Raw genomic sequence first — 22833 nt, 5'->3', positions numbered from 1 at the left:
AGAGAGACAGCCAGAGAGAGAGACAGCCAGCGAGAGAGGGAACACAAGCAGGGGGAGTGGGAGAGGAAGAAGCAGGCTCCCAGCGGAGCAGGGAGCCCGATGCGGGGCTTGATCCCAGGACCTTGGGATCATGCCCTGAGCTGAAGGCTTAACGACTGAGCCACCCAGGCGCCCCTAAAAAGAAAATTTTATTAAAACGTATCTCTTAATGAGTTTTTTTCCTATTGGTGTTTTTGGTGATGAAATATTTGTAGACAGTATTATTTATTACTAGAATCAAACACGGCTCAACATCAATTCTCCCTTCCCTATCTAATATTGGATTTTAAATGCTGAGAAACCTTATTCACATAAATAGTATCTTGGAACAGAAGAATTTGGTTATAGCAATCTCACTCAATTTTTTAATTTCCTTTCAAATTCTATACCAGAATCACATAGTAAGCTATCAGCAAAATTTATCCTAATGATCTATTGGTTGACAATCAAATCAGGTAGTCTTTCAACTTTATTGAAAGCAAAGAACTATAAACCACCCAACTTGCCAAATGATTTGTTACCTAGCTTTTAGAAGTATTCCATTTCTTGATTTCTGAGGATGCCAAAAAGGTTTCATTTTTATTTACTAATAAAAATATGAGTTACTCATAAAGAGGTAATTCTTTTACTTAAAGAGACCTTATTTAACCCAAAAGAAATGGTTGGAATAATCAAGATATCATTAATTTCAATGCATCATTGACAGCGTTAATTTTTTCCAACATTAATTTTTTAATAAAATCATTTTATTTTATTACATGCTTTGAAGATATTTTCATCAAAACCTTAAAGCCATAGATTTAGCTCATTTAACTTACAAAAGTATCTACCATATGATATAGTTAGCAAAACCAGTCCTTATTGTCAAAGCAATTGGCCAAATCAGACTTACTCTTATTTGAAAAATTATGACCTTATTCTTCCTTTTTAATAAATATACTAATATGTATCCAAGTGACATCTATCCCACTCCTGAATATAAAACACCCTGGTTATAAGATAGGTACATTCAGAAAGCCTTACAATGGATTTAAATTTCCTGGGTTAAAGAAAACTTAAAGACACTAATATTTTTAATTGTCCCTTTTGTTTGGCATCTCCTAAATTTTTATACCACAGCAATGTGCTATGCCGAAGGCAATGCCTTCCTATTGTGCCTATGATTTTGTTCTGATGAGAAATGGTAAGGTGACAGACACAGAGACAGCTACCTTAGAAAGAGTTTATTAATTGTAGCTCTCAAGAGAAGGGGGCAGGCATGCCACGCCATGCTGCAGGGCCTCATGGGGAGGTAGTAGGGTCAGTTAGGAGGCAAAAGGAGCAAGGGAAAAGCATGGTTCAGAGCCTGTATGGTGGTTTCCTCAGAAGGAACGGCTGAGACAGAGTAGGAACATCTGACAAGTTTCGGGATCGGGCGGTTTGAGTAATTTCAGCGGGCTCTGGGCTATAGAAGCGGTGCTGGCTGTCCAGCTCTGGGCTATAGGAGCGGTGCTGGCTGTCCAGTACCTGGCCCTCAGAGTGATTGAGGGCAGGGAAAACATTGGTTTGGTGTGTCTTGGTATGTGAGCGTTAGATAAAAAGTTGGGGCTGAAGGTTTGGATTGGTTGATTTGTATATGAAAGACACACTTCCAGACAAGTTGTTCACTGTCTAGGAATTAAGTTTGCACTGGGAGGGGCAGTCTCTCCCCAGCTAGCAAGACTCCTAAAATGTCAAAGCATCATAAAACACAGAAAATAAAAATGATGATTAATACAGTAAGATCCCTTGGGGCACCTGGGTGGCTCAGGTCATGATCTCCAGGTCCTGGGATCGAGCCCCATGTCGGGATCCCAGTTCTGCAGGGAGTCTGCTTCTCCCTCTCCCCCGTTTGTGCTCTCTCTCTCTCTCAAATGAATAAATAAAATCTTAAAAAAAAAATGCAGTAAGATCCCAAGGTGGATGGCAGGGGGAGGGGGACAGGAAATATCTTTGAGCTTCTACCCACATGTTCGGTTCAGTCTAACACAGAACACTGGAGTTAATAACAGTGCCTTGGGTATATGTATTTCCCTTGGAGGGCTCGCTAGAGAGAAATATGGCCAGGACAAGACAAGACTCAGGCACTCTTGGGCTCCTTTGCTAAATCCCATGATCACACTTAATATCATCAATCAATGTCCTAAAAATGTCCTTCGAGATCCCCCCAGCTTTGACTCTAATTCACTTTTTCCATTTTATCTTTCACTCTTTCTCCTCACAGACCCAACGTGGAACCACACTGCCTGCAGGTCTCTATGTTCTACGCTTCCAGCCGTGCAAGTCCTCGCCACTGTCCACGGTCCAGCCCTTCAGCTTTTTCCTCTACAGACCTCCTCCACCCTTCCAGAGCCCCGAGCCTCTGTTTTAGAGTACGCGCGCTCTCCTTTTTAACCAGCTACAAGCTCTTTAGGGGCACACTGCCTGATTCATGTTGTATCTCCTGGAGTGCTCTGCGTATCACAGGTACAGTGCTTAATTTAGTGAACATGCATTTAGATGATACTGCAAACTAGCCACCCACACCTGAACATTACGTCATACCTGCATTGGGTCACTGCCTCACTTCTCAAAGAAGTTCACTTCCCCGGACTAAGTCTGTGAGTTTGCATGAAGCCAATGCTGGCTGTTGACACTACACGGTACAATAGGTCTCCACGTTAGGAAAGAGGTTTCCTTTATTAGACAAATGATCATTAAATCCCTATGTGTACTAAGTGATGTAGATACAGTGGTAAAGAAGACCTACCACATGGTCCCTGCCCTCTTGCATCTTGCAGCCTAGTCAGAAAAATATACTGTATGAGATCTATTCCTAACTGATAGGGAACTGGTAAGTAAGATAATGGTCAATTCAGTGACCTACAAACACACAGAAATCAGGATCCTGAGACAATACACACTAAAAGAAAACTATCTACCTATTATTCTTTAATTCTCTGTTCCATTCTTGGCAAAAGAGTTGCCTGTAATAAATGTGGAAGGGGAAAAGAGAATTTGCCCCATCTCTCCTTGGACCCAGCCTTCAATCCTGCTCTAGCCCATTCTCTAAGGAGATACATCCTGAGGTTAGATACCCCAGCCTCTCCCCAGTCTCAGCTTCCTTGCGCTGGAGGGTTTCAGTGATGACTCAGGACCCTTGGCTCTATTAACTCCTGGGATCCAGGCTGCTTTATAAAATGCGTGGGCCTTAGCTCCTGTTTTCAAAATCTTCCCTGTCCACCAATCAGGAGCTTCTGATCCTTTTCAGGCAGGCACATCACTGCCAACTAAATATACTACTTCAGGTCTAGATGCTTCCTTGGGAGAATGGCTCTGGGGTGTTCTTGATTTGAGGAGGTGGCCCTCACATTTTTCCACAGAAAAACTAATTGAGGATTTTAGGGTATCCATGTCAGCTGTCTGTTGGGACAAGGCTTAACAATGACTGGGATGCTTAGGATGTGACAAATTGGTGGTTTAAAGGTTCTATGTCCATGCCATATTTCACTTTTCCTTCCCAAAACAGCACTCATTCTCAAAGTGTGGTCTAGGGACTCCTGGGGGGTTCTGTGATCCTTTTAAGGGGGCTCAAGAGGTCAAAACTATTTCATAGTAATAATAAGATGATATCTGCCTTTATCACTTTCATTTTCTCACAAGTATAGAGTGGCCTCTGCGAGCCTGACAGTTTCACAGTATTTAGACTTTTCTGATGCGCGGGTAGTGATTACAATGTATGTAATTAATACTGTGTGTCAGTACTTGGAAGATCTGTGAAACTCAGTGAACCAGTATTTCCCAAATGATCAATGCATGATACTACAAATAATTCATGAGTTAAAGATCTATGGTGAGAATACAGCTAAGGGTATTTATTTATTTATTTTTAAAAGATTTATTTATTTTAGAGAGAGAGGAAGCAAGCAAGAAAATGGGGGGGGGGGGCAAAGGGAGAGGAACAGAGAAAGTCTTAAGTAAACTCCGTGCTGAACCAGTTGCAGGGCTCGATCCCATGACCCTGAAATCACAACCTGAGCTGAAACCAAGACTTGGATGCTCAATTGACTGTGCCACCCAGGTGCCCTGAGGTCTTCAATTTTTAAGGATATCAGTGGGTCCTAAGCCTAAAAAGCTTGAGAAATGCTACAATGGAAAAATTAAAATACTACGAAAAACTGATAATACTTTATATTTATGAACTGTCCTAAGCCCTAAAATGGTAGTAGTAATTTTATAGAGAAATGAGTAGGAAATGGGATGGGTAGATGTCTTAAGGCGCTCTCTGAAGATCTGGCAGTAAGGGAAATGGACATACACTTGAACTGGCCATGGGAAACGGAAGCCACGTTCACTGGTGAGCCAACAAGAGATGACCAGATGTGGAGGTGGGTAGGGAGGGGTGGCTCTACAGCGTAGCATTCAGGAGCACAAGCTCTGCGGTCTGAAGGACCTCGTTCAAATCCTGACTCTAACACCTACTAGCCATATGACGTTAGATGAGTTAGTGAATCTCTCTTGGCCTCAGTTTGCTCAGTCATTCTTCCAGATAAAATCAGAGAAACCGCAGAAGAGTCCTGGGACAAAGAATATGACTTCCATGTGGGGTTTCTCAGCAAGTCTTGGCAGACAGCCCTGGCCTCTAGGAATCTACAATTTTTTTCAGATGGAGAAATGAGAGGAAGTGAGTATTTTCATGCAAAGCAGGACATTTCAGAAGCCCAGTTTTATTTTTTGAGCTAGGGAGCAATCAGAGCAACTCTGTGCTAAAGCCTATAGATTAATCAGAGACCATTCAATAACGGCACTAAGGTGTTCATTAACTAGCTCAGAGACGGCTCTCAAGACAAGGGTTGGGTGACAACAAAGCTGAATCACACTTTTCCCCAAAAGAGGCTGAACTAGGAGAAAGGTGAGGTGAAGGTGAGACAGAGAGATGGTTCCAGGCCACAGAGAAGTCCCAGAAGGGGTGAAATCAGATTTCTAAAAGTCCCCCATTCACTTGTCCAACAAGTGTCTGAATGCTAGCCATATGCAGGCCCTGCCTTTAGCACTTTATCTAAGAGAGGGAAGAACATAAGTCCACGCAGAGTAAAAAGCAACACATAAAGAGGTACGTATAAAACGTAACGGAAAGGTGAAATGGTCACGTCCAATGAAGTGTGGAACGGGGGAGGTCAGGGAAGGTTTTCCGAGAGAAGGTTGTGAAGAGGAAGTACGGTGTGGACATTGAGAGAGAGAAAAATAGGGCATCTCAGAAAGGGGGTTTCTGGAGCAAAACTGAGGGTAGAAAACAAACATCGCACATGAGAAGCATCTAGCAGCTCATTCTGGTGTAAGCGCAGGGTGCCCGACGGCACAGTGACCGGGGACTGGGAAGGCCAGGAGCAGGGGGTGCTAGGACTGCCAACTACAGGGCTGGTGCTTCGTTAGTAAACAGAGTGCATATGATTAGGGTAACTTCCTCTCCCATCCTTTGTGATCACTGTTCTACGCTGTCAATATTTTCTTTAAACCCCCTACTCAATCTCTCGTTCCCTTCAGTCGGACTTGGAATTTCCTGTATTACTGCACACCAGACACTGTCCGGTGTCATCTTCCTCAATCTCCTACTTCCCACCTACAAACTTACCTACACCCACCCTCCCCTATTATCCTGACATGTGTAGAAGGAGTGGCCCTTTCCTGTTAAAGACTCCATCTATTTTCACGTCTTCCAAGCCTGTACTCCATTTTCTTTCTGTTCGACTCCATCTTCTACCTCTATTTCCCCTTAGTCTGGGCTCCCCAGCCCGGATTACAAAAATAATCTCACTCACATTGTTTAAAGAAGTCTGTATGAGAAGCCTACACTCACTGTCTTCACTTCCCGTTGCACTTCCATGTGGCTTCCATCCTTATCCTGGACTGAGATGTGTCTTTAAAGTTCTCGATGACTTATATTGCCAAATCCCCTACATATTTCCAATTCTGAGTTCATGAAGCATTTCTGTTAAATTTCAATCCATTGATCACTCCCTCCTTTCTCCAACCTTTGTGCTCCCTGGGCTTCACTGACCTGGTTTTCTTAGCACCTCTGATGACTATTCGTCTGTTTTCCTCATGAGCTCCATCTCCGATGCCCACGGACATCAGTGGTCGTGCCCCTAGGCCACCATTCCTTCCTTCACCTGACACAGCCTCTTGGAATACCTCATCAAGTCTCACGGCTCCGATCACTGTCTCTCACCTCAGCACCTCTTCCAGAAGCCATCGCTTGCCTATCTGTGTGCCTAAAAGACATCTCTACTTGTAATTCAAGCTGGGGGTGTCCACACCAGAAGTTACTTCTCTTCCAAATCTGGAGCGTCCTTTCTTCTGTCCTAGTGCTCCCTCACCAACACGCACATACGTTACTTGACTAATTCCCACTTACCAGTTGCTAAGCCTCCAGGTTGTGGTAGGTCTGTGCCCTCTAAAACACTGCGGCCTACTGCAGTCACGGAACAATATGGAACCATCAGTGCTATTACAGAAACAAGTTTTAGTGGCCGCTCCACTGCAGGGATGGTGTTTGAACCCCTGTGAATCTCTAGGACCCGTCATAATCCCTGATGCATGACAGGCACTCCATGACTGCTTGGGGGTGAATAAGGAGAGCTCTGTTTTACTAAGAAGCGCTCTGGCAATGGTATAGAAAACATGAAGGAGAGGGAGAAACATCAGAGGAAACGAACCTGCGGTGGCTAACTGCAGTAGAATGAAACAATACAAAGGTCTGAACAAAGACGGGATTAACAGGATAGAAAGAAGGGGATGACAGGAGAGATTCTGCTGTGATAAAACGAACAGTTCTAGCAGAGACGGAACTGGGAGGTGAGAGATACAAGGGAGAGACACAATGCAGCATCTCTGGGAGACGAGAAAACACTGGGTACACTCCATAAACCTGGTAACTGTAATCTGTTCTACACCTTACAAACTTTCCAGCATTTCCTTAAAATGGGGAATTAAATGGCCGGAGAATTGGATTTTGGTGGTGTTCTTTGAAATCCAAAAATAGGTGTTATGTGGTAATATTTATAGTAACAGAATGCTCAGTAATTATCCATAAGTCCTCCCCTCTCTCTTTCTCTTAGTTTCCCCATTTATCAAACTTGGCTACAACTGGAAGCTTTTAATCTACTGTAGGCTAATTTATCAGCATGACACTATATATCTAGAATAATTAATTACTAGAATTTGCCACATTCAAATAAGGTGACCTAAAGAGTTTCAGGACTTTTCTTCTAACCTAAAATTATATGCAGTTCTTAAACAGAAGATGTTTGAAAGCTAAATTCTGATGTTCTGAGGTTTAAGGAGAAAGGTGCTTCCCGAAGTTTTAGAATGGAAGGCCTACTGGTGTGACATGGACCTTCTGGCTGAAGTCAGTCTGCCAAAGGTGATCACTCAGTCCTAGGGCTGGCCTAGAGTGGGGGTGGGGTGGGGTAGGTTGGAGGTGTGGAGTGTGTGGAGGTGTGGGGGGTGGGCAGCCTTGGAGCAGAGGACCATCCTAACACGCCCACATCGCCTGCCTCTGGGAACAATATGGAGTGTGGAGAGGTAGGCCAGACGATGCAGGGAAAGGGCTGGAAAATGAAGAGCCAACGGTGAATATGAGAATCAAGTGAGATTAGAAAAAGCAGAATTTCTTAGGCTTATTTGACCCAGTGCAAAGAGTTTACCTGATTCATGATGGAAAATTTCCTCCCTATTCTGTTGTCTGGCAGCCGAAAGCCCTTCTTCCTCATACCATCTTCTGACTCTGACTTAAACACCTTCTCAGGATCCCCTTTTTCCTCTCCTTCAGAGAGTTCCTTCTGCTTCCTCTTCTTTCTCCTGTTACGTCTTTCTTTGGCACTCTTGGAACTGAGTTTAGATACTTCAGAGGAGCTGCGAGGAGAGCCTACCCCTTCTTCGCCTTCTTCCTCGATGGCATCTTCTGAGACAGTGCCCGCGGAGGTGGCCATGGCAGCAGCCTAGGGAAGGAGCCACAGTGACGGGAAAGTCAGAAGCCATTAACCGGAGCTGCCCCAAAACAGGCAAGCAGTGCAGGTCACTTCCTTTCCCACAGATGGGGGAAGGTGGGGAAAGGAGGAAGGCGAACCAGCCCATAGAGGACACTGTGGCCAGGACCTGACTGTCTCCATTTTCTGGCTGATCTGTGTTGTGGCACGTGGCCCTACGGTAATCAGAGCAGAACCCAGTGGCGAGAACTCTAGGATTTATTCTCTTGAGTTTCTCAGACAAGAACTTAGCTGCTTTCTTGGTACCAAAAGATTTCTTCTGGGCAACTCTGAAAATGAATGCTAAGAAACTATATTATATATTATGGGCCCAACAGTATAAAAACACTTGTCTATTTGGATAAGGATCAGAAAGCAAAGTGTTAGGGTGGTGGGATCACTAGTCTGTTTTTCGCATCTTACTTTACTATTTTACACGCGTCTTCTTTTCAGTTACGACCAATATTTTCATGACCCCAGAGACTCTCCGAAGGAGATCCTAACGATTTACTCAACGAAAAGACTGTGCTTACATGAGACATTATATACCCTGTTCCGGCCACTTGTCTTCCTCCCAGCCGCCAGAGCAGCTGAGCACTACCCAGTTGAGAAATTCAACTAGCGATCATATTAACGAACGACTGGGCCATAAAGACAAATGGAATGACTGGACCAACCATCTGCATTTGTTACTTGGGTTATTTTCATCAGATTAACGACTTCTGTTTGACAACGTGCCTACAGAAGATCAACGGGAATGACAATCGGACGGAGCCTTAGTCATGGTGATCTGGCAGGAAGTTACCGTAGCAAAGCACTGATCACCAACCTGTGCCTCTTCCTGTTGCTTCTTAAGTTGCTCCAACATTGCTTTGAATTCAGCCTCTTTTTGCTCTGCCTCCTCCAGGGTTGCCTGATTCTGCTCTTCATAAGCCATGGCCACCACGGCCAAGATCAAGTTCACGAGATAGAAAGAACCCACAAAGATGACCAAGACGAAGAAGATCATGTACGTTTTCCCAGCTGCTCGTAAGGTCTGTAAAGACAGGAACCATTTTCTGAGTCACGTGCATCAAATGTACCAGGCTGAAAATAACTTGTGGGGTAATGCTCCCCTGCAGGGGCACCACTGCATTTCGAGAACAGTCCTTTATTGCACGGTGTGCCTTCATCCTGCAGAGCACTTAGCATCCCAACGGCCAAATGGCTTCCTCTCTCCTCAACTCAGAGTAAATGTCACTAGTACCTCCCATTCATTGTGACAGAAAAAATCCTCTTGCATTTCTAAATACTCCCGGTATACTCCTTTCATGGAAAAACACTTGATTCTTTTTTTTTTTTTTAAAGGAAAAAATGCTCTGAGCTAAGAATTATATTGGACTTTGTTAGTTGGTTGTAAAACAAGTATAAAGAAAAGAATATAAGACTTCAGCTCATTTATCTATGGGTCCTCAAAGAGCATTAACAGACAAATTCCATCTTAGGGACCAAGTCATAGAAAGTCCCCATCTTGAGTGACATCCTCCCTTATCCTCCTGCAGTAGGGTGGGTTTTTAAAGAGGGATATGGCATAAAGAACAGTAGAAAAAAAAGAAGAAGCAGATCCTAGGACTATTCCCTTCACTAGTAGTGAGCAAACAGACATCAAAGAGCACTTGGGTTTTAGGTTATGTATATGTGACCTGCTATTATTTAGTTTTCATTGTTATTCTTTTCAACCACAAATATTTAATGGAATTTAGCATCAACCACAAATATTTCATGAGAAAGATTTGAACCTAGGAGAACTCTAGGCTGTCCGACGGAAAGTAAGAATTCCTTACGGGATCTGAAAATTAGAAGCTTCTCTTCAAGAGGGCCTGCATGCCTGAGGGAGACATGTTTCTCATTCTCAAATTGGCATCACCAAATGACAGAGTCAAATAGAAAACAGTGAATTATCATGGAATTTCTAAGCTGGAAGACCCTTAGCAATCACCTACACTTACTTCTCCATCACCACCAGTCAAGACTTGTCTCCAATTACCAAGATAGCCCAACAGAACGGCAGACCTTTTTCTTTTTTTTAAATCTGTCACAACCTGCCTGAACAAGTTCAGATGTGTTACAAATCTCACAAATGTTGATATGTTTAGAATCCAAGATCCTTGTGGCTAGAAGGCTCATCTTTATAATGTCTAGCACGGTGCCTTGTACAGGATGTTTAATTGATAGTCCCTAAAAAGATGCCCTATGCCAAAAATCCAAGAAGAGAAATACTGCAGATGGTCTGGTGGACCAACAGGAAGTAAGCAGAGATAGCAGATTCCCAGGCCAGGCAAAAGGCTGTCAACCCTTTGAGCCTCTACCGCACATGTGACTGGCTACTAAAGAAACAGGGACAAGAGCTGGGAGAATTCCCTTCATTTTGTAAACCAGCTGACTCTGAGAAATAACATCCTAAGATCCCATATAATATCTTCACTGAAGGTCTTTTACACAGAGTGTCTCCAAACCCACAAACCCTCACGCAAATTCTGTCCCCAAAGAGAAAAAAGGCAATACTCAAAAAAAGAGGTGTTACTACTTACCAACTGATACAAGTTTTCCCAGTAGTCCTGGGTCATAAGGCGAAATAATGCCAAGAAGGCCCAGCTGAAAGTGTCAAAGCTTGTGTAACCATAGTTGGGGTTCCTTCCTGCTTTCATACACTGGTATCCCTCTGGGCATTGCCTGAGAAAAGAAAGGGAAGTTCAGCGCTTTTCAACATAATTCTACCCAATCATTAACTCTAGGTCATTTCCAGGACTATGGAGATAATAAGTAACCGTCTAGAAAGTCAGGCCAACACACAGGTATTTAAAAAAAGAGAGAGAAGAAGAAGGAGAAAGAACAAAGAAGTCAGGTCAACTTTTTTTTTTTTTTTTGAAGATTTTATTTATTTGTCAGACAGAGAGAGAGAGAGCATAAGGGGAGTGGCAGACAAAGTGAGAAGCAGGCTCCCCGCCGAGCAAGGAGCCCAATGAGGGACTCAGTCCTCTGACCCTGGGGTCATGATCTAAGCCAAATGCAGACATTCAACTGGCTGAGCTATCCAGGCCTCCCTGGTCAGGTCAACTTAAAAAAAAAAAAAACAACAACGATGTTCTGGGAACAGCCCAGGATCAGAATCACCAGGCATGCCTCTTAAAATGCCTCTTAAAAACGCTGATTCCTATATCCTACCCAGACCTGGGAATAAAAGCTCTGGACACGGGAGCCACGAATCTGCATTTTAAAGAGGCATGCCAGGTGATTCTTGTGCATGCCAGAATTTGAGAATCACTGTCCTAGATACACATCAATGTGCAATTCAACCAAATTCATCTTAGCTACCAGCCCAAATGACAAATGGCCTGCTATAAGTTCCTCTTAATCATCTCTGTTCTCTTAATACTCAACCTTCATGACAACCTAAGTCATACTGGGGATTTCAGTGACCTTGGTTTTACCAGGTCTGCTTTTAGACTCACCTGATATTTATTTCAATGTAATTTCTAGTATCTACTTCAATACAGAAATTAAACGGACTTCTAGTTGTCATGGTCATCTTAAAACACTAATTCCTAGAGGACCAAGTATACTCTGCATAATGATTTGACACCCTCACATATATATAATTTTCTGTTTACAAAGCACTTTCACGTATGTTACGTAATTGGATCATTACAATAACCCTTTGAGGAAGTGAGAACTTGACTTATTAAATCCATTTTATAGATGACGAAATTGAGGCTCACCTAAGTTGAAAGGCTTGCCAAAAGTCTCAGAGCTAAAAGTAGCAGAATCAAGATTCACATTATGTTGCTATACACTTGTGCTCATAGCAGCATTATTGACGATAACTAAAGTATGGAAGCCACTCGAGCGTTTGTTGACGGATGAATGGATGAACAAAATGTGGTATATACCGACAATGGAGCATCACTCAGCCTTACAAAAGAAGGAAATTCTGACGTATGCTATCACGTGGGTAAACCTTGAGGACATGGTGCTAAGTGAAAGAAGCCGGTCACAAAAAGACAATCACCGTGTGACCTCACGTACATGGCGTGCTCGGAGTCGTCAAAATCACAGAGACAGAAAGTGCAGGGTGGTCGACCGGGGCCTGGGAGCGGGAGGGGAAATGGGGAGTTAGTGTTTAATGGGTACGGTCTCAGTTTGGGAAGATGGAAAGTACTGGGGACAGATGGTGGTGACGGTTGTACAACCCTGTGAATGTACTTGATGCCACTGAACTAGACACTTAAAAATGGTTACAAGAGTGAATCTTATGTTCTATGTATTTTCTCACGATTTTTTAAAAATGGGGAAAAAAAGGGGACACCTGGGCTCCTCAGTTGGTTAAAAGGCTGCCTTCAGCTCAGGTCATAACCCCCAAGTCCAGGGATCCAGCCCCACTTCAGGTCCGTGCTCAGCGGGGAGTCTGCTTCTCCCCCCCCCCTTACCCTCCCCGAACCCCCCCACTTGTGGGTGCGTTTGCTCTCTCAAATAAATAAATAAATAAATAAATAAAATCTTCTTAAGAAACGGAAAGAATACTATGCTGCTATTCTGTTCCCTCCCCATGCTGTCAGGCCTGGTATGTTTTGGGTCGTCCTTGGTACTAATCTATCGTTAAGACAGTGTCCCTACTCTGTATTTTATTCGTCATGTTATAATAGAATGAGGGGAGTCTACAAGAGATAGGCAAGGTACCTGGTGTTATAGATTCTATCCTTAGCCTTTTACATTTTTAATTTTGCCCCGAGACTATAGGCACGTTCACCTATGAACGTGAAATGCCAATGTTGGATGGACAAATATGAAACAGGAAGAAAATTTGAGTCAACCAATATGTCAGACCCAGTTACTACATGAGCACAGAGAAAAGTGAAAATTTTGTCCATTTTCATCTGACACATTATTTTAAGGGAGAAGAATAAAATTAGGTGAGCTACTTACCCAGCATCAGAACTGTTCCCACAGAGTAAAGGTTCCAGCATGCCAGGAACTATGTAAAAATTTGCTAGAAAAGTTTGAAGAGCAGGAAATGAATAAGGCAGATTTAAGTGAATGAGAGAATAAGGTTACACTGTTCCTAACTAGCCTGGCAGGAACAGTCATTGATTTTAGCTCATATAAATCTTTTCTGACAGAGTAAAACCTGATAAGAATTCTTTCCCATTAATTATTTTCTTATATATACTTAAAAATGAAAAGTGCTACCATATAGTCCTAATCCAATGTCCTTTTCACAGACACTTGACCTCCACTCGTATTTCAAATCTATATGCCAGTTTCTGGTACTCGAGTCTAAGGGGTCTGAAAGTGAGTTTTCTGACCTTTTTACTCCTCTTCTATACAACTTTAGCCTCTGTCCTTAAAAGCTCTCTTAACCAAAGATAAGCTGAACCCTCACTGATCACATTACACTGTCCTGTATTCACTGGAGGCACGTTCCCCTTTCCTGTATGTGTCCCCGAAATGGCCTTTGCAACATTTTCTTACGGCTACTTAACTGCCTTTAGTTCCTCAGGGGTGATGAACAGTGAGACTGCTAACTTTTCCCCATTATTCTATGGAAGTACCAGCACACTTAGTGCAGACACAAGTGCTGTGGTTCCTGAAATGAAATTATTAAAACTCCTTCAGTGTGAGGGGCTCAAATGGCTACTAGGAGATCACCGGACTCCCCACACCAGAGACAAGAGAGCCTACGAGGCATATTCTGAACCATCTGAGGTAACCCAACCAAGGCAAAAGGTATTTTTATCGAACTCCTAAGCCTGATTTTCAAAGCAAAAGTTTAGGGGTGCCTGTGAAAAGGCTGTAAAGTTTCATTTTGGGTTTTAAAGGGGAGAGAAAACCCAGAGAGCGCTTCTGAATACAACCCTACCCCGAGGACAGGGAGTAACTTCCTCAGGCCACTGCGGGAGCACTGGCTTCCTTTCTCACCCCAACTACTTTTTATAGCCCAGTGATGGCTTCAGACCATGTAAATTGGAGACAGACTTGTCTTTGCCCCTTGCAGAGAAGGGGCCACCTACTTTTATTGTTGATATATTCTTCCCAATCAAAGCCTTTGGTGCCATTTTCCAGATAGCTCTCGTTGAAGTTTATGGGCCACACAACGCACTTGTTTCGCAGGTTGCCCATGAACAGCTGCAGTCCAATCAAGGCAAACACACTCAGGCAGAACACTGTCAGAATCATCACATCTGACAGCTTCTTCACGGACTGGATTAGGGCACCCACAATGGTCTTCAGGCCTGAGGAGATAGAAGCCTCGGAATCAGAGTCGCGTCAGAACGCTCCCCACCTCCCCCAGCCTCCCTCTTAGCTACTGGCTTCTACTCCTCCCCACAGCACCACCCTTGAACCATGGCCACTTTCTCTCTTATGCCATGGGAATAACTACAGGCCAGCAATATTATCCATTTTTCCAGAAGTATCAATTCGTAAGTCAACACTTTTTAAGAAGAAAAAGAAAGTTCCTTCTCCAACATGCGGCTCTTTTCCTCCGGGAAGTACTCTCCTGAGTCTGACTGCTGCTTAGCTCCTCATATGCGCCAGGCTCTTACTTGCCTCAGAGCGATCATACACGCTCTTCCCTCTGCCTGGAATGCTTCCTTCCATTCCCCTGTCCTACCCGCCTAACTCCTCTTCATTCTTCAGGCTCAGCTTAAATAGGAATTCCCTCAGAAAGCCTTCCCTGACTTCCAATTCGTCTCCCTCCCCCATTATTTTTAATAATTTAATAGCACCTTATACTTTCCTCTATAGCATTTATCATGCTTATAATTAATTATTTACGTCTGTCTCATTCACAACTGTCCTAGACTGCCTAGCCCATGGCAGGTACTCAGTAAATATTCACTGAATAAACAAACGGGAAGATCAGGAATTGAGGAGGTTTCCTGGTTGGACAGAGAACTACTGCAAAGTTTAAAAAAGCCAAGTTGTGGGAAAGTACGATAAATATTTTCCCAAGAGTTCTGGATATACCAATGTATTGAAAAGGTTAATTATTATCAACCCAGTATTTCCAGTTTGTCTTTCCATTTACAAATACACCTCCGGACCATATACATGCCCTATTCTCTATAACTGACCTTTTTTTCTGTCCTAGATTGAAAACAAAATAAAAAAAACAACTAGCCCACTTGAATTTGAGGTTTAAATAGAAGCCGCTGGTTCACATTTGAACCTGCGGGTAGCTTTCTTAACTGCGATGGAGGTATCAGTGATAGGAGACACAGGAAAACATGGCGGTGGGTTCACGATGTTTGGGTCAAAACAAATGCTGTGTGAGGCTCTCCTGGGCCTGCCCAGACGTCAAGCCATCTGTAGGAAGTGGCCAACACAGTACTGAGCACTCACTCCAGGGAGGCCAGTGTGCCAGGATAGATGCGAGGCAGACAGGACGCAGACACACAGGCCTCAAGAGTGAGCTCACCCCTGATCCACTGCCGAAGGAAGGGATATTAGACTAAAATTCAAGAGAAATCCTAATCTTGGCTTTGAAGTGTGAAGCTAGGTGCATAATTACTACTCTTAACTAAGACCAGTTACTAATATGACCTGAATCTTAGTTTTTTTCATCTTTAAAATGGGAATAAAGATAGTTGAGTATCATGGGGCTCTTGTGAGGATTAAGCATAATTCATACAGGCACTTAACACAGTACCTGGAACACAGTAAATGGCTCAAATGTTAACCATTTTTGCCAGAACCTCAGTTTATTCATCTATAAGAAGGTACTTACAATACCCCTCACCAGGTTGTTGTGAGGCTTAAATAAGATAATGAACGTAAAACACCAAGTATAGCACCTGACACTTAATGCTTGCAAGCTATCACCGTTCCAGACGTTGCCCTCCTCAAAGAGATGTGACTGGGATAGCAACGCGGCATGGCTAACCTCGTATCATGGTGATCTAATGGGGAGTATGGACATGACTGGTTCTTTGCTGTATTTTGCAAGTAACCACCTGGAATTTTCAAAGTTGAATTCAATAGAATTTTCTATCTGAGTCCAATAATAGTAATGCATGCTGTGCACAGGACCTAGCACAAAGCATGCACTTAACATATTTTTATTGAAAGAGCAAACGAATGAGACATTTTCTTTCCTCTCACACAGATACTCTGAAAGGGATCTGAGAGGAATTAAAGAAAAAAGAGCTATGAATTAAGACTATAGAGATACAAAAGTATGCAAAGGCCTGTGTTTTCTTATAGAATGGACCTTCCATAGAGACTGTGGCCACCAAAGGCATTAAGAGCTTGTCTACATTCAAGGCATAGGACTCAAGACATTTCTAACCGGATTCTTTTCTCCTCATAAGACTGTGCAGGGGCACCTGGGTGGCTCAGTTGGCTAAGTGTCTGCCTTCGGCTGAGGTCATAATCTCAGGGTCCTGGGATTGAGCCCTGCGGCAGGCTCTCCTGCTCAGCAGGGGGTCTGCTTCTCCCTTTCCCTGTGTCCCTCCCCCCAATAGTGCTCTCTCTCTCTCAAAATAAAATCTTAAAAAAAAAAAAAAAAAAAAAGACTGTTCAAAAAGAGCACCAGGGGCGCCTGGGTGGCACAGCGGTTAAGCGTCTGCCTTCGGCTCAGGGCGTGATCCCGGCGTTACGGGATCGAGCCCCACGTCAGGCTCCTCCACTATGAGCCTGCTTCTTCCTCTCCCACTCCCCCTGCTTGTGTTCCCTCTCTCGCTGGCTGTCTCTATCTCTGTCAAATAAATAAATAAAATCTTAAAAAAAAACAAAAAACAAAAACAAAAACAAAAAACAAAAAGAGCACCAGACAGGAAATCAGAAAGCAGAAATTCTGGTCCTGGCTCAGTCACTAGCTATGATCCACGTATATCAGAACGAATTCAAGGTCCCACCTCATTTTCTTATACACAGAATGTGGATAAACACAGGAGTATGTGGCAGTGGGCAGTATAGGAAAAGCTGAAGAATCTTCTTTAGAAGTCTTTCAAAATAGGGCAGAGATATTTATTTCTTCGAGATTAAGTAGCTGCAATTTCAATCTTATTCGGAAGGCCCTGAAAACTGTATCATAGTCACACAGATAAGAAGATACTGGTGGTATAAAATAGAAAGCAACCATCAAGAAGTAAATGTTGTTCCAGTATTATGGGCCTTATTTGCATAAGTTGCTGAGGAATAGGAAAGTCCTTTCATAGGAAAGTATTTGGCTTGGTCGAGGTGGGTCTATACTAGGTCAATAATTCAATTCTAGGTTCCTAAGTTCTGTTTTCAAAGTCAAAGCATGATTTTAAAAAATAGGTGAATAGGTCACTGAAGAATGGTTGTAGTTTCTTTTCCTGGATTTCTTTAAGAAGAGCTTATATTTCCCCTGAATGGTTCAGACAATCACTGATCTGAACACTGGATGATTGTTCAAGGCCATTTCTATTTCCATTTTAAATGAATTGAGAAAGGAGCTGTAAACTGTCATTTGTATTACTAACAAGAGTATAATACTACAAAATAGTCAAACCGAAGCATCTGTGATATCAACCAATCAATCAAATAAAAAAAAACCCATACAATTTTAGCATAGTTTAATCTGATTTTCCTGGGCTGGGAACTCTCTGGACAGTTCCAAGCCCATATAATGGAAATTCCAGGCCATGAGGCTCAAATTATCCCCTGTTTTATAAAGCTGGCCCCCCAGCAGCCTTATTTGTAGGAAGTGACTATCTGTGAGTAGGTTATAGGTGTCAGGGTGGACATCTGACCTAAATCCTGATCCTTTCCTCTGGGGACTTAGAATGGGACTAAAGACAGTCCAGTAGTCTTTTCAAGTGGAAGGAATGATGACGTGGAAATTTGGGAACTAAGTGGTAGCCATATTCTGTCATTATATTAGGATGTCTGAGAAGTAAAGGCAGTTAGCAAGCTAAGAGATTGAAAAAGGAAATAGACACGTGGAGAGAAAGAACATGAAAAAAAAAAATACTTCCTGGTATCTGGAGCTTTCTGGCTCTGCATTCTGGTTTTGCTGGCTTCCAGAAGCCCAAAAGTGTTCCAGCCCTTCATGTATTCCTCCACTTGCAACCAAAGATTTCGACTAACACACCAACCATACATGGAACTCATCATTTTCCTGGGGATAGACCTAAACGCTCTCAGTCAGCTGGTTTAAAATCTTTTCTCCATAAACCAGAAATCATTGCTGAAGAAATCTGTAAACATGAGTCAAGAAGACTTAAAAAAAAAAAAATCTTCAAGTGTTTTCTTCTGAAGTCTGAGGTTTAGAGCAACTCCTTGGTGAGCGTTCTTCCAGCTTTCATGAAGTTTGAAGTAAAAACTTAAGTTGGAAATGGTATTCAGCTGCTTTTTACTTCACAGGGGCTCAGAGAAACAAATCTTAATTACGCAAGAATAACTGCTAAATAACACTAACTATGGCTATCTAAAAAGTTCACTCTCCAAGATTTTCATCCAGGTCCCACAGGAAGAAAGGTGGCGTGGCGTAATGTTAGCGTGCCGAGGGAGACACCCAATTACACGGCAGTGTTAAATGTAAATGGTCACCGGGTCACCTGGCCTCCGCTAAGACTCTTCTTCCTTCCGTTAGGGTTGATGATTGGGAATGACCATACTCGCAGACATCAACAGCAAGTTATGGAGATGAGGCTCTCAATGCATTTCTTTCTTTCTCTTTTCCCCCCGTTTTATTGAGAAATAATTGTCATATATCACTGGAGACGTTTCATATCATAATGGTTCGATTTATATATATCGTGAAATGATTACCACCAGCATTTTAGCTAAAATCCACCTTTTCATATAGATACAGTAAAAAGAAAAGGGGGAAAAAAAGAAAAAAAGGAAAAAAATTTTGCTTGTGATGAGAACTCTGTGGAGTTACTCTGTTAACAACTTCCCTATGTGTCATACAGCGATGTCAGCTACAGGTACGATATTGTCCATTACATCCCTAGCACTTTCTTTCTTAGACCTGGAAGTCTGTACCTTTTGACCACCTTCCTCCAATTCCTCCTCCCCCCACACCCTGCCTTGGGTATCCACAAGTCCGATCTCTTTTTCTATGAGGTTGTTTGTTTTTGATTCCACACATCAGTGAGATTATACAGGATTTATTTGTCTTTCTCTGTCCAACTTATTTTACTGAGCATAATGCCTTCAAGGTCCAACCGTGTTGTCAAAAATGGTAGGATTTCCTCGTTTTTTTATACCCGAATAATATTCCATTGTGTATATATCTCACAACTTTATCTATTCCACCATAAATGGACACTTAGATTGTTTCCATGTCTTGGCTACTGTAAATAATGCTGCTATGAACATGGGGTGCAGATATCTTTTTTGAGTTAGTGTTTTCGTTTCCTTTGGATATGTTCCCAGAAGTGGAATTGCTGGATCATATGGTAGTTCTATTTTTAATTTTTGAGGATCCTTCATACTGTTTCCCATAGTGGCTGCACCAATTTACGAATCCCAACAGTGTGCAAGGGTTCCCCTTTCTCCACGTCCATGCCAGCGTTTGCTGTCTCGTCTCTTCGATGATGGCCGTTCTAACTGGTGTGAGGTGCTATCTCATTATGGTTTTAATCTGCATTTCCCTGATCACTAGTGATATTGAGCATCTTTTCATGTACCTGATGGTCTTTCATATAACGCCTTTCTTGAGCTCAAGCTCTATAGTCTTGCCAGCAGCGACCGACGCTCACTAGAAAACGCAGCCAGGCAAAAGTGCTTCCTGCTATCGCCAACAGAGGTCAATAAAGTAAGAAGTTGCTGGTAGAATTCCTGACCTGATGCGTGCGAGAACAGAAAATGCCACTGTTCTGGCTCTGAGGAGAAGTTGCCTCACTTCTTCTACTGGCTCACAACACCACAGCCCAGAACAAGCAAGATACTGACTGAAAACTGATTATCCCAAACACAGCAGAATGCTCCTTCAAACAACTCCTACACAACAGAGGGTGCAGCAGAAGCCACGTGGGGGCAGATTGGACAGCGAGAACTCTTGGAAAAGGCGAACATTAACTAGCGTTGGGATGAGCCTGAGCAGAAGCGGTTAATACATTTACTACGGATCAAGAAAGACAGGCAGACCCAACGTACAGAAATGGCAGCTACCAGAGCGGAATTCTGAGAAGCAGGTGAAGCCTCTACATCCAAAGGCACCTCTGAACCTCCCGTCACCTTTCACGACGTCCAGCAAGCCGTCGGACAGATGAACAAAGCCTGTGGACGTGCCAGGTCCAGAGGAATCAGCCATGTACACTGGGGTCAAAATCTTCCACAGCGGTGATGCCGGATTATAAAGTAAATTTATATTTTCTAGCTTGTGGCTCAGGTTGAGAAACTTGTCTGGTTTGAAGCAACATGAGCTAATTCTACAAAAGTAACATTGGAATGGGGCTCAGGAGCGGTACCAAGCAGTTCTCAGCCCGGGGGAGAAAAGTTCCCCAATTCCCAAAGTCTGGCTTGGTCCAGACAAGCTCTAGATTTAGGTTGTGCCACGTCAATTATCCTGCAGCAGGTTCAAGCCTCATGATGACATCTGTGAGGGTTCTTTGGATCAAGAATAATTGGGGAGAGATCTGGAGATAGATTTATTTACTCAAGACCAGATTTGTATCACAAAGTCTGAGCAAAATTTTAACTAGCTCCCAAAGGTGGGTCAGTGGGATCCTGTGAGACTCCAGGGTTTTCCCACATACGACCACTGTGTTCAACTTGTTACCTTTCCTGAGAAGCAATGGGAAAAGGAGAAATACAAAAGCAATTGGATTAATAACTAGAATATTATAAAGGAAACAAGGAGTCTAAATATAGCCTGAAAACACTTTCTATCCCCGTTCACTGGGCAGCAGAAATTGCCATATTCATAATGCATACGTCTAAAGAAAACGCTTTCTTTGTGAATACCGGGGTGGGAAGGAGAAGGGCCCACCATTTTTCCTGCTTCTTATCTGATACCACAGGTACGGAGAGAAAGTAACAGAAATGAAAGCACAGAAATAAAAAATCAAAGAGAAAAATAATAAAAAAATTATAACTCTAAAGAAAGCAAAATGATATTAAACTAGTGCTGGCAAATACAGAAGGAGTGCTTTTTGGGAGTCACTGAAATGATGATAGAAATGAGTAGAACTGGCCAGTAAGGCTGTCCCAACTGGATTTATTTACACCACTAAATGCTACTCAATAGGAAAAGCCTCAGATTCCTGCTTTGAGATTTCCACCCTATCTTTGGGCATGTCGGTCCTGTGGCACATGGTTAAAACACGTAGAAGATGAAACTTCTGGCAAAGTCACTCAGAAGCTCATTTTTATGCCCAGGCCCCAAATGAATATAAAGCCAAAACAAAGTTTCTGTTTGTTTGCTTGCTTAAAGATTTTATTTATTTATTTGAGAGAGAGAGAGAGATGAGGGGAGGGAGCAAAGGGAGAGGGACAAGCAGACTCTGTGCTGAGCGCAGAGCCTGATGCGGGGCTCGACTCCCACCACCCAGAGACCATGACCTGAGCTGAAGCCAAGAGTCGGACGATCAACCGACTGAGCCACCCAAGCACCCTGAAAACAAAGTTGTTTTTTTTTTTTTTTAAAGATTTTATTTATTTATTTGAGAGAGAGAGAGCATGAGCAGGGGAGGGTCAGAGGGAGAGTGAGAAGCAGGCTCCCCGCTGCACAGGGAGCCTGATGTGGGGCTCGATCCCAGGACCCCGGGATCATGACCTGAGTCGAAGGCAGACGCTTAACCAACTGAGCCACCCAGGCGCCCCCTGAAAACAAAGTTTTAAGACATGAATTTCTACACAGAATACTTCAATGTCAAGTCAAATCCAGCAAATTCTGGACCAAAGAAATGTAGGAAAGGTCTTTTCCTGTAACTGCCGTTTGCATACACTGTTCTTCAAGCCAAGGTCTCTGAAGCAAAAGGGAAACCATGTGTGATACATATCTAGGTCTTCAGTCAGCAAATAAAAAGGGTCAGAATGTGGGTTTGGTCTTTTCTAAGTCACCAGAAGGCTCTAAATCAAAGCACCCCTTATCCAAAAGGCTGCAGTTAACCGACACACTGCGTTATCCCATCTTCTGGGAGTCCTGACCTCGCTGACACATTTGGACTATCTACCAAAGTGCTAAGAGGGATGGCAGCGTCAGCCCGGGTGAGTGGGTGAGTTCTCCAGGAACGGAACGCTCTCATGAAGGGAGCTGAAGCCTTCGTGGGATCTTGCAGACCCCACGTCAGTTCTGTGGTTGCTCTTGCTTCTGCTTCCGGCAGCTTCAGCAAAAGCCTACAATCAAACTGGGAACAGGAAAAGGCAAAGAGAGCACCAGTCCCGCTGAACTGATCCATGAGAAAGCCTGGTATGCACTACAATGGCTTTCACTAAGAGGGCAGTAAGGCCTGGCTCGACGACAGAGTCAGAATGACTGAGATTTCCAATCGAGATGGCACCAGGTCTAGTGACTCATACGATGGTGCTCCCATCTTGAAAGGAGAGCTGGTTAACAGGCAGGTAGGAACAGGGCAATAGTTCTCTATAAATAGTACGGGGAGTGAGAGGACTTGGCATAAAGCGTCGCATTTTAATTCAAGTATCAATCATACCACTCACTGATAGAGATCTATTATGGCTTTATTATCCCTTCAAGTTATTTTGCGTCCCAGTTAACTTTGCAAAGCCAGCTCGAGTGGGGGTGCTTCTAGAAACAGGAATCAGGAATCTATTTCAAATTGTGAAGCTGAGGTCTAAGCCTTGATACAAA

At 43.2% G+C, this 22833-nt stretch overlaps 1 protein-coding gene across 9 annotated transcripts in view; it reads right to left on the bottom strand.

The window, feature by feature from the left end:
* Window positions 1–22833, bottom strand: part of SCN8A (sodium voltage-gated channel alpha subunit 8) — a 115788-nt gene that overhangs the window by 62829 nt on the left and 30126 nt on the right. For all 9 annotated transcript variants that reach the window (XM_040642476.1, XM_040642473.1, XM_040642477.1 and 6 more), the window contains exons 6-10: window positions 14111–14332; window positions 13026–13089; window positions 10634–10775; window positions 8893–9099; window positions 7743–8036 (exon numbers count right to left, since the gene is read on the bottom strand). In XM_040642476.1, coding sequence (XP_040498410.1) covers window positions 7743–8036; window positions 8893–9099; window positions 10634–10775; window positions 13026–13089; window positions 14111–14332 — 929 coding nt within the window. The remainder of the gene's footprint in view (window positions 1–7742; window positions 8037–8892; window positions 9100–10633; window positions 10776–13025; window positions 13090–14110; window positions 14333–22833) is intronic.

Source organism: Ursus maritimus, unplaced genomic scaffold, assembly GCF_017311325.1.
Source record: "Ursus maritimus isolate PB19 unplaced genomic scaffold, ASM1731132v1 scaffold_26, whole genome shotgun sequence".
Classification (NCBI taxonomy): domain Eukaryota; kingdom Metazoa; phylum Chordata; class Mammalia; order Carnivora; family Ursidae; genus Ursus; species Ursus maritimus.
This window is presented reverse-complemented; position numbering and strand designations above follow the sequence as displayed.